The sequence below is a fragment of the Pristiophorus japonicus genome, chromosome 12, assembly GCF_044704955.1.
Source record: "Pristiophorus japonicus isolate sPriJap1 chromosome 12, sPriJap1.hap1, whole genome shotgun sequence".
Classification (NCBI taxonomy): Eukaryota; Metazoa; Chordata; class Chondrichthyes; family Pristiophoridae; genus Pristiophorus; species Pristiophorus japonicus.
Genome location: NC_091988.1, coordinates 56995019 through 57007793, shown reverse-complemented (window position 1 = coordinate 57007793; position 12775 = coordinate 56995019). Strand labels below are relative to the sequence as shown.

At 44.4% G+C, this 12775-nt stretch overlaps 1 protein-coding gene across 1 annotated transcript in view; it reads left to right on the top strand.

Moving 5' to 3' along the window:
* The window catches only part of slc38a3b (solute carrier family 38 member 3b), a 154677-nt gene that overhangs the window by 84103 nt on the left and 57799 nt on the right, over positions 1-12775 (top strand). Inside the window, exon 8 of the mRNA XM_070895528.1 lies at positions 10935-11017. Coding sequence (XP_070751629.1) covers positions 10935-11017 — 83 coding nt within the window. The remainder of the gene's footprint in view (positions 1-10934; positions 11018-12775) is intronic.

Genomic DNA, 12775 nt, shown 5'->3' with positions numbered 1-12775 from the left:
CCCAATACGGCCTTGACAGTGAACGGAACAGGACAGCTGCAGAGATATGAGGGCTGATCGCTGCCCAATCTATATGCGGACTGCTCTAGCTGTAACTGGCTCAGGTACTTGGAAGCTCTCTGTTACAGCCGGGGGTTCCATTGGTGAAATCCTGAAGTTCCACAGTCGCGCAGATGCCCTACAGTTATGATACAGAATGCCAATGATGGTTTTGGCCCGCGTTTGATTAAAGCAAAGGAACAAATCTGGAAATCAAATGCAACCTTTAGCAGTGTTTGCATCAGCATCCCCAGGGGAGGGAGCAGTTCTGTGAAAGCATGCTGTCATGGCACAAAATCTGTGATACGGGCCATCATACTAAACTAGACTAGTATTTATTAAGAGCTGGGGTGTAGCAGCCGAGGAAAGATGGGTGAATACCCACAGTGAGGGCAAAATGGCTGACAACTTGGCTATAGAATGGTGCATGCTGGATCAGCATGACAAAAGGGAGAAGATGGTACTGGAGATGGGGGAATTCAGTAATGTGGAGAGACTGGAGAAACTGTGATTGTTCCCCTCGGAGCAAAGAAGGTTAAAGGGAGATTTAATAGGTGATCAAAATGATGAGGGGTTTTGATAGGGTAGTTAGGGAGAAAGTGTTTCTAATGGCAGGAGGGTCGGCAACCAGAGGACACAGATTTAAGATCATTGACAAAAAAGCTGGAGGCGGGGCGGGGGGGTGGGGCTGCGGTGGAGTGGGGCGATGAGAACATTTTTTTTTTAACTCAGCGATTTGTAATGATCTGGAATGCACTGCCTGAAAGGGTTGTGGAAGTAGATTCAATAGTAACTTTCAAAAGGAAATTGGATATATAGTTAAAAAAGAAAATTTTGCAGAGCTATGGGGCATGAGCAGGGACAGTGGGACTAATTGGATAGCTCTTACAAAGAGCCGGCACGGACACAATAGTGCGAATGGCATTCCCTCTGCTGTATCTAAGATAATCAAAATATTGATGAAGGGAATTATTACAACAACAAAAATAATGCTTCGATATTTGTACACAAGTTTCAGCTTAAAATAATCTTAAAAAATAGATTTAAATACACACACACATCCATGATGTATCCTTGATTTGTACGACTCAAAGAATCATAGAAAGATGCAGCACCGAAGGAGGCCATTGGGCCCATGGCGCTGGCTCTTTGGTACGGTTGGTGCTGCTGTCCGACTCTTTCTTTCTGTGAGGTAAATTGATACTTTTACTGGGAGCTGCAGTGCAATTTGAACTGTCTTCAAATTGTTTAAAAATATTTTTCCTCCCCCTCTCATCTTCTCAGGATTTGACTATCTGAGAAGGAGCTTGCGTGGTATGTTCGGTGATAAAAAGTGTACAGTACTTGTATGTCTTACCAAAGCCGTTCTTTAAATACCGCATTGATTCTTCGATCTAAAGCAGATGTTTAAAAAAGTCCCGATGTAAGTGGAACAGTTCCTCTCTCTGTAAAGAAATCATAAATCTGTTCTTCATAGCAGGGACAACAATTTTATTATACATGGTGCACAGAGGAAATCTTCCCCATTAATTTTGGCAGTCCATGAAATGAATGTGCTGCATGCTAGGAATGAAGGGGTTAAGGCATTAGGCCGGCCTGTCTACCATTACAGTCTCTATTCTGAGGCGTTGAGCAGTCCAGTAACAGCCTCACCCATTCAGGCCTTTAACCATAAAACAGGCCGTCTGTAACAGGATTACGAGGCCCAGACCAAAGACTGCTGCTACTGTCGGGGCCAAAGTGAAAACACTGGGTTCTTTCAGGCAAAATGGCATGGAGAACGACAGCAACATTGGTGCCTCAATCCTGCCCGAGCTCCAGAACAAGGCCCGCAGACACCGCTTGGAAAAACTGAGCCAGCATATGAGCTCTGGGTTGCCATCTCGCTGACACAATGCAATGGAGAGCACTTTTTAAAAAAAACAAACCGAGAAATCCATACAAGTATACCTTTCCCCCAGAGGCAATGGAACTTGAACCTGGGAAGCAAGAGCAGTCCTGAGAATTCCGTCTCCGTGCATGTTAACTCCGGGATGTTACATAACCCTCTGCAACTTTCAAAATGCGCAGAGAATGGGCACAATGTCCTTCTGCATGATGCTGCAGCACCTTTACTGCTGCTGATGAGATTTCTTAAAAATTCAATCTCGTGATGTGGGCATCGTTGGCAAGGTCGGCGTTCATTGCCCTTCCTGAGTTGTCCCAGAAGGTGGATCGTCTCCTTGAACCGCTGTAGTGGTTTGATACCAACTGATTGTCTCACCAGGCCTTCCATAAAGGACATCAGTTGGATATTTACAGCAGTCCAGTACCAGTCAGGATAGGTTTTTTTTTAATTGTAGGTAGGTTAAGGCAAATTTAAAATGTTCAGGCAGCAAACCTAACATCACAGCACCTTCTGTGCTCGCCCGAGGTTGCACAGCGGCACAGCAGAAGGAGGGTAAATGCTGTCACGGACTGGTTGGGCCGAGTGGCCTGCCTTGGTGTTGTGAATTCTATGTACTGCTATGTATAACGAGCTGTGATTCAAATGCTGCTACATCAAGTATCCTATTTGGATGCTGCGATGGAACTTCGATTGAGTGAATCATGAGTTCTGACAGTAACACTATTGGACGTGAAAGTCAGATTGAATTTGGGTTTGCAGGTATGTGGACACATTGTTTAAAAGCCAAAATTAGCAACACCTCATCACTATTCCCTGATTTACCACCTCTTACCTTTTGCTCTCTCCAACCTGGGTGTTGCCATAGAATCATAGAACTTTACAGCACAGAAGGAGGCCATTTTGTCCATCTTGTCTGTGCTGGCAGACAAAGGGCTTGTAGGTTACAGTACTTCAAGTGCATATCCAAGTGCCTTTTAAGTGCGGTGAGGGTTTCTGCCTCTACCACCCTTTCAGGCAGTGAGTTTCAGACACCCACTGCCCTCGGAGTGAAAAAACTTCTCCTCAAATCCTCACTAAATCTCCTACCAATTACTTTAAATCTATGCCTCCTGTTTATTGACCCCTCTGCCAAGGGAAGCAGGTCCTTCCTATCCACTCTATCTAGGCCCCTCATCATTTTATACATCTCAATAAGGTCTCCCCTCAGTCTCCTCTGTTCCAAAGAAAACACCCCCAGCCTATCCAATCTTTCCTTACAGCTAAAATTCTCCAGTCCAGGCAACATCCTCGTAAATCTCCTCTGCACCCTTTCCAGTGCAATCACATTTTTCCTGTAATGTGGTGATCAGAACTGCACACAATACTCTAGCTGTGGCCTAACTAGAGCCTAACTAGTGTTTTAACTCTCGCTCTTGTCCTGCACCAAGAGTCTTGGCCCTTCACTTTGGCTGCTCAACGAAAAACAGGGAAGCACAACCCCTGCTTGGCATTGGAAGAGAATGTATTTCAAACGGGTGCAGTCTGACGCCAGGGAGTAAACACTGAGAAACATGCGCAAAATTCAGTTCTGACCCGCTTTTGCGTGGCGTCTCAGTGACCTGACGGCATGCCAGGGAGGAAGTGGTCTCCCACAACAATACCAGGTTATAGTAAGAGCAGAGATGCGGCAACAAATTTTTTAAAAGAGGCAACTTGTGGAAAATGCCATTGAAGCAGATTGGGTCATTGTTTACAGAGTTATTATTTTAAATTAAACTTCAATGCTGCCCGGTTTGTGCTTCCTATAAAATCCAATAGAATTGCACACTTTGACACCTGAAGTATGTGACTTGCTACTTCAGTCGCTGATTTAATTTTGCTTCATTCTGAGATCACGCCACTGTGCTTCAGCTCTGCTACATGGTCTCATCAGTGGCAAGCAGGCTCAGTTGAACAGAGACTGGGGAGTGAAACCACGCAATCCATTTAACTTGGGAGGTCAGGTCCGTGACCACTGGGTCCTGGCACACACTGGGATGGCTGCTGCTCTCAGAGAGCTCATTCAGAGGTGCTGGATGGAAAATCACTGACGGCTGAACTAAAACCTCACAGTCACGGCTGACCCCAGCCCCAGGCCTTTGAGAGCTGTCTGACAGTGTTACGTGTTAAAGACAGCGCTTGCACTTCTGCAGCCCCGTTCCACACCAGAATGTCTTCAAAGTGCCCTTCACTCAATTCATTACTTTCTGTGATTTGCAGCAACTGTCGGCAAACAGACGTGAGGCGAATGACCAGGCAATCTGCTTTGGTAGTCGAGGGAACAATGTTGCTCCGACACCTGCTCTGCTCATTGGGAAACCAATTTCCAGAGAGGTCCCCGAAACAGGTGTTGGGCCCTAATTAACATATGCAAGAGGCCTAACGCCTGCTTTTGGCGGTCGCCCGCCACACCTCAAAACTGGTCCATTGAATTTAGCACTGGTCGTAACATTCACACATATTGGGCGCGGGCCATCCACTGCCAAATTTGTCAGCATTGCACCCTTTCACCCCGAAAAATGGCACAGTGCATGTCAATTTCTAACCCCACAAGTCAAAAATTAATTATACAAGAAAAATGACAGATTTTTTTTCAATTCCATTCCAATTTTTTTCTCATCCTTTGTGTCCGCTGTGGCTCAGTGGGTAGCACTCTCACCTGAGTCAGAAGGTTGTGGGTTCAAGTCCTAACCCAGGGACTTGAGCACAAAAATCTAGGCTGACATTCCAGTGCAGTGTTGAGGGAGTGCTGCACTGTCGGAGGTGCCGTCTTTCGGATGAGATGTTAAACCGAGGCCCCATCTGCTCTCTCAAGTGAACATAAAAGATCCCAGGGCGCCATTTTGAAGAGCTGTGGGGAGTTATTCCCGATGTCCTGGCCAATATTTATCCCTCAATCAAAATGACAAAAAACGATTATCTGGTCATGATCACATTGCTGTTTGTGGGAGCTTGCTGGGCGCAAATTGGCTGCTGCGTTTCCTACATTACAACAGTGACTACACTCCTAAAGTACTTCATTGGCTGTAAAGTGCTTTGAGATGTCTGGTGGTCGTGAAAGGCGCTATATAAATGCAAATTTTTCTTTTTTTTCCTAAGGGTGCCACATCACATTAGCCAGTCAATTTTCAGTACCTTACCCAAGTGGAATGCTAACCAGACATTTGATGGCAGGGGAGGGCCAACACAGCCACTCCTGATCCTCTCCAAACCTGGTGTGTGCACATACACACATGCACACGCAAACATAAACATAAACACACACACACACACTTTCACTTTTCAGCATGATTCATTGGAAAGGAATCAAGGGAGAAAACCCAACCTGATTCCTCCCTTTCCCAGCAAGAATATATAATCCCGCTAATTTAAAATCAGAGTGCCTCGTTGCTCTATGGTGTGGGGCTGTGGGATACAATTTTTATCCCTTGAGTGGGTTGACCTGATAACTCTCAGGGAATCACGTGTGTGGCTTGTGAGCTTGGTGAGTGCCGTAAGCGGGATACAATTGAGATTGCATCTGTGCTCCTCAGTAATTCTGTTCAAACAACATGTCAGGTGAGTAATTAAAAATAAATAGTAAAAGGTAGAAGTAAATATTAATTTTTGAAATGTACTATACAGACATACAAATTGGAGCGTTTCAGATAACGTCGCTGTAAACCATGTTTGGTTTCCACGACCTGTTCTCGGCTCTATGAAATAGGAAAATTATTTTTTGTAGATGTTATTATCGCCTCTGCTGTAATTCATAATTTCCCTCCCAATTTTTAAAAATGTTGATTTTCTTCATCTTTCTCTAGGTTTCCCTCGGCCTAGAGTAGAGAGGCTTGCCTCGCCACTCATGCTGTTTTTGATCTAGTTGCTAGGATACGTGAAGGAGCAGCCCAAGTGACTTTCTTGGCGACTTATTTATTTTAAAGTTAACTATGGCTGGTTGCTAAGTTATTCGGTGATAATGGCTGGTTGCTAAGTTTGTCGGTGATTATGGCTGGTTGCTAAGTTTGTCAGCAGTGGCCAGGAAGCCACAGATGCCATAAGAACATAAGAAATAAGAGCAGGAGTAGGACATTTGGCACCGTGAACCTGCTTTGCCATTCAATAAGATCAATCACTTCCCTGCCTACTCCCTATAACCCTTTACTCCCTTATTGCTCAAAAATCTGTCTATCTCCGCCTTAAATATATTCAATGACCCAACCTCCACAGCTCTCTGGGGCAGAGAATTCAATAGATTTACAATCCTCAAAGAAATTCCTTCTCATCTCAGATTTAAATAGGCGGTCCCTTATTCTGAGACTATGTCCCCTAGTTTTAGTTTCCCCTAGGAGTAGAAATATTCTCCCTGTCGAGCCCTTTCATTACCTTTATAAGTTTCAATAAGATCACCTCTCATTCGTCTGAACTCCAGTGTGTATAGGCCCAACCTACTCAACCTATCCGCATTAGTCGACCCCCTCATCTCGGGAATCAACCTAGTGAACATTCTCTGAACAGCTTCCAGTACAAGTATATTCTTCTTTAAATACGGAGACCAAAACTGTATGCAGTACTCCAGCTTTGGCCACACCAATACCCTGTACAGTTGTAGCAGGACTTCTCTGCTTTTATACTCCATCCCCCTTGCAATAAAGGCCAAAATTAATTTGCCTTCCTAATTACTTGCTGTACTTGCATTCTTACTTTTTGTGTTTCATGCACAAGGACCCCCAGGTCTCTCTCTACTGCAGCACTTTGCAATTTTTCTCCATTTAAATTATAATTTTCTTTTCTATTATTTCTGCCGAAGTGGATAACCTCACATTTTGCCACATTATACTACATGTGCCAAATTTTTACCCACTCACTTAGCCTGTCTATATCCCTTTGCAGATTTTTTGTGTCGTCCTCACAATTTGCTTTCCCACCCATCTTTGTATCATCAGCAAACTTGACTACATTACACTCGGTCCCTTCATTCAAGTCATTAATATAGACTGTAAATAGTTGAGGACCCAGCACCGATCCATGAGGCATCCCACTAATCACTGTTTGCCAACCGGAAAATGACTCATTTATCCCGACTCTCTGTTTTTTGTCAGTTAACCAATCCTCTATCCATGCTAATATATTACCCCCAACCCTGTGAGCTTTCATCTTGTGCAGTAGCCTCTTGTGTGGCACCTTATTAAATGCCTTTTGGAAATCTAAATACACCACATCCACTGGTTCCTCCTTATCCACCCTGCTCGTTACATCCTCAAAGAACTCCAGCAAATTTGTCAAACATGATTTCCCTTTCATAAAACCATGCTTGACTGCATGAAAGCACTTTGTCTTCAGGATTTGTGTTTTTATTATTAACTTTTAAGTAAGTAACTTCTGAACAGAATAAAAAATGATTTTTTGCTTTGCTTTAAAGATTAATTTTAATGAGATATTTCAGGTGCTCCATTTTCTCCCCCTTCCCATTCTCTGGTCTCTCTGGTCTGCGGTGTGGGTAGATAATTTGCTCTTGGACCTTTCTGCTCATTGCCAGGACATGGCTGAGATTGGTAACCCACGTTGTAGTGAATCACAAGCACGACCCACAGCCCTGTTACTCTGATATGCCAGTGCAATCCTAGGTCCCTTGCTTTGTCAAAGAATTGCTTCATTTTGTTTTATTAAATTGTATCTATGTCATAAATAAAGTCTATTAAAGACGTTTTTATCCTGATTGAGTCACTGGAATATTTGCCCGTAGCATTTTCCAGCAACAGTATTTTACTAGCAACTTTCTAAATCATTTTTGTTTCAAAATAGTTTTTTTGGAGGGATCTTTCAGCTGCATGCTGGGAGATTCAGACTGCTTCAAGTCTTGTTTCCAAAATGGTGGACCCGGCAAATTTGGAAGACTGCAATTCAACAACATGAACTTTTAAAGAACTGTTAAGAAAAAGAAGCAAAGAAATCAAAAAGGGGTAGAAATTGGGTCGTTCGCACCTCCATAAATAACATTTTGCCCAGGCACCGCACCACTAATGACTCCCACTAAATTCCGCGTGAGTTTAGCGGCGGCAGTAATCAGTAGCACCCCACTCCACTGTGGGGGTGACAACGTCATCACATGTACAGCGACCCGTTTTCGCTCCGGAGCAAAAATTCGGGAGCTGCGCCGGGCAATGACGGTGACAACTTCAGGGGGCGCATATCGGGCTGCCGACCACTCGCGGGGCGCTAGGTAAAGGGGAGGTGGCGTTTGCAGGAAAAAAAATCGTCCGGCTTACCGGTTGCATCATTGAACACGGAGTCTGTGCCACGATCTTGCAGCCCGGCACTCTGCTCAGTGGTCCAGGTAGTTCCATGCAGAGTCTGAAGCTTAGCCCTCCCCTTTAATAAAGGGGAGGGTCCCTCCTACGCGGCATCGCTATGCATCCCAGCGCGTAGCGTGTGCCCCCTTCCTGTGCTTCTGCCCCGCTCACGCCCCACAGAGGAAGTGGAGCACGTTATTTTGCGCTCCACTTCCTCTCGGGGACGTTAACCCCAATACTGCGAGCAGGGCGGGACGTCCAGCCTTGTGGCTGTTACCGTCCCCAAATGGGGCACTACGCACCCCCCCCCTCCCTCCCCCAAAAATGTTTTCAGGCATTGAAAAGAAAAGAAAGGCTTTCATCCTTCAACCAATCTCACTAAAACAGATTATGTGGTCATTACCACATTGCTGTTTGTGGGAGCTTGCTGTGCGCAAATTGGCTCGCGCATTTCCGACATTACAACAGTGACTACACTTCAAAAATATTTCTTTAGCTGTAAAGTGCTTTGGAACATCTGGAGGTTGTGAAAGGTGCTATATAAATACATATTCTCTCTCTTGCTCTCCATTCCGTGTTGATCACTCTCTTATTGAAAATTATTATAAAATGGAAACCAACTTTGCCCATACTAAACTATTTTATTTAATGAGTTGATGATTATGAAGCCAAGTTCTGAGCCCAGTTTATCAAAAGAAAAAGAATGAAATTCCTTTTTTAGGGGCAATGAAATGTTATTCTAGGCACGTTGTGAATAAGGTCCTGTTTGCCAAGTGGTGAGTAACTTTTAAAACATTTGTGCAGTGCTTGTCTGCAGACACATCCGTCTGTAGACAGCCTTAAGCTGCGTCAGTCGTCTGTTCTGTATTCCAGGAGGTACTCGAGTGACTGGGAAATGAAGTGCACTTGGAAATAGGCACCAATGGTTTTCATGAAGGGAATCTTTATTGTCAGTGACTTATTGATACTCTCACACGAGGTCTGTTTCGGAGTTAGTCCATTGAGGACTGCAGCATTGGCCTTCAGCTCCTACAGGAAGGCGATGGTGGGATTGTATTGGTTCTCTAGTGCACGCAATTGTAGAGTGCTGGAATACAACGTTTGTGTTCTCAATCTCGCCAGGCAATTGCATGGGGAGAGAGACGCATCACATTTATGTAGCATTTCACATCTCTCCAAAATGTCTCCAAGCACTCCATTTGCAATGATTTACTTTGAAGTAGAGTGACTTGATCAATTTGTGCACAGCAGATTCCCACAATCATCAGACAGATGAGAGGCCGGTTAATCTATTTGTTCACAAAGGACCTTCAACATGACCCTGAACCACAGGAACAGACCGATAAGGTCTCGGTTTAACTTATCATCTACTGAAAGAAAAAAAGACTTGCATTTATATGGCACCTATCACGACCACTGGACATCACAAAGCACTTTACAGCCAATGAAGTACTTTTGGAGTGTAGTCACTGTTGTAATGTAGGAAACGCAGCAGCCAATTTGCGCACAACAAGCTCCCACAAACAGCAATGTGATAATGACCAGTTTTAGATGTTGATTAAGGGATAAATATTGGCCAGGACACCAGGGATAACTTCGCTGCTTTTCTTCCAAATAGTGCCACCTGAGAGAACAGGCAGGGCCTCGGTTTAACGTTTCAACTGTAAGGCAGCACTCCCTCAGCACTGTACTGGAGTGTCAGCCTAGATTTTTTTGTGTTCCAAGTCCCTGGAGTGGGACTTGAACCCACGACCTTCTGACTCAGAGGCCAGAGTGCAACCCGTTGAGCTATTTTACGTCTGCAACTCCTGGATTGGGAGTTGAACCCATGATCTTCTGACTCCAAGACAAGAGCATGACAAACTTGAGTCAAAGCAACATCGAGGAGGAGAGATGCTTCCACGCATGGAGTGAAAATCACTGTATGGATCACCGCTGAGTCCACATCGCACATAAACTGCAATGGCAGAAGTCACTTGCCCACAGTGCAACCCAAAACTAGGGGAAGCAACCTTTAGTGAGAACTGTTTTAATTGCAATGAGTACAGTAATATTAATTATATTAACACAACTTGTTGAGTCCATCAATCAGATCATTGAACCATGGGAGAGACTTTCAACAGTTGGCTGCCTGTTTCTGGCCTGAAAGAATGGGTGACCAGCATTTCAAAATCAGGTGGGGACCCTGTGCACCCATTTGCCTGCCTGAATTAACTTTTAGGCAGGACTTTAAAAGGGCGCCCAGCACTCCCACTCAAAACAGGCAGGAGGCTGTTTAGATATGTAAATTGGGGCCCTACACTTTTTGTAGGACCCCGATTGCGACCCAAATATCAGTCCCATTTCTCCAGGCGTTGAGGCCTAACCAGTGTTCCTTGAAGAAGAGAGGGAGGGGAATAAATCAGAAAAAGAAACATTTTGACATTGTTTAAAAACTTCCTGTCTCAGTTAAAATGAAGTTTGTATTTTCCAAAACGGTTTCTGAGTTGATCAGAGTTTCACTTCACCGGCCCTAGTCCTGATTAAGTTACTATCCCAAATAGTGGCCTATCTTCACATTGTCTTCGCTGTATATTCACAGCGTTCTCTGCTGTAATTTCAGATTCCCAGCACTCACTTTAAAAAGAAAAATCTGCACTTGACTCATAATGTGTGATATTAATTTCTCTCAAGCGTATCTGTGTAAAATTTCATTTTAATTATTTCTTCTGTTTCAGTGAGTGGTACCTGAATGGAAACTACCTGGTGATCATCGCAACAATCATGGTTGTTATGCCTCTGGCCTTAATGAAACAACTCGGTTAGTCTCCGTAATAGTATCTTGTGTGCGGAATATTTCTGTGAAACTGTGTGAGAAGATCAGTGTGCCATTGGTTATTGCGCCACATTGAAATATTAGATCGGGATAGGAATTTTCAGTTTTTCCATTAAAGGCAATTAAAGTTTAGGGACTGTGGTCCTGCCATTTAAAGAACTCAAAACCAAATAATTTGGGACAAGTAGTCCATTTGGCATTCCAAGGTAGAGTGCTAGCACATTAGTTTACTCTTGCAGTTCCCTGTGGGGTGAATTCCTAACCTGGCAGAAAGGAAATCTTGGAAGGTGACTCCCTCTAGACCACATTGGGGCATCACCTACCAGTCAGCTCTAGAGTGATATTGCAGTGGGAGCGGTAGCACAGTGGTTATGTTATTGGACTAGTAATCCAGAGGCCTGGGCTAATGATCCGGAGACATGTTCAAATCCCACCATGGCAGCTGGGGAATTTAAATTCAATTTATTAAATAATTCTGGAATCTAGTATCTACAATGGTGCGCATGAAACTATCGGATTGTTGTAAAAACCCATCTGATGTCCTTACCTGGTCTGGCCTATATGTGACTCCAGATCCACAGCAATGTGGTTGACTCTTAACTACCTTCTGAAATGGCTTAGCGAGCCACTCAGTTGTACCAAACAACTATACAAGAAAAGAACAATGGTTCTCTGCGAGGGCAATTAGGGATGGGCAATAAATGTTGGCCTTGCTGGCGACGCCCACATCCCATGAAGGAATAAAAAAAAGTCTGGAGGGCGGAATGGGGCCAAGAATGGGTGCATATTACAGAGAGGTCTAAGGAGAGGTGCCTCATTCTCTCTGACAACAGGATTCCACAGCATCTAGGACCAAGCTGCTGGTTAGCAAGTAAAAGTAGCTGAAGTGCACCCTGGACACATTTCCCTCCCAGTCCTGTGCTTTTAGCTGAATATCGTGCCTCTCCTCGAAGCAAATCTGGATAATGTGGTTGAGGACCAACACCTCGGTCACATGAGCAAAGCCTGAGTGCGAATGTTGGTTGAAGCACATAAGCTGGGTCTTGGAGCCTATGGGCGCTACAATGTATTGCACTCATGGTGGAGCATTGGCTGGTAGCATGTGCCTGCAACCATTGTGCACTGTACATTTGTTTATTGATTTCCCCCCCCCCCCCCCCCCCCCCATTACATTTTTGTTTAAATGTAGACATTTGCTGAAATATCAAAATTGGTCTAGAATTGCATGCAAATTACAGCACAGAAATAGGCCATTCGGTCCAACTGGTCTATACCAGTGTTTATGCTCTTCCCACCCTACTTCATCTCACCTTATCAGCATATCCTTTTATTCCTTTCTCTAGCTTCCCCTTCAAGATATCTATGCTATTCACCTCAACTACTCCCCGTGAATCATAAAATGGAATCATAGAAATTTACAGTATGGAAGGAGGCCATTTCGGCCCATCGTGTCCGCGCCAGCCGTCAAAGAACTATCCAGATTAATCCCACTTTCCAGCTCTTGGTCCGTAGCCCTGTAGGTTACTGCACTTCAAGTGCACATCCAAACAACTTTTAAATGTGGTGAGGGTTTCTGTCTCTACCACCCTTTCAGGGGGTGAGTTCCAGGCCCCCACCACCCTCTGGGTGAAGAACTTTCCCCTCAAATCACTTCTAAACCTCCTACCGATTTATGTTAAATCTATGCCCCCTGGTTGTTGACTGCTAAGGGAAATAGGTCCTTCCTATCCACTCTATCTAGGC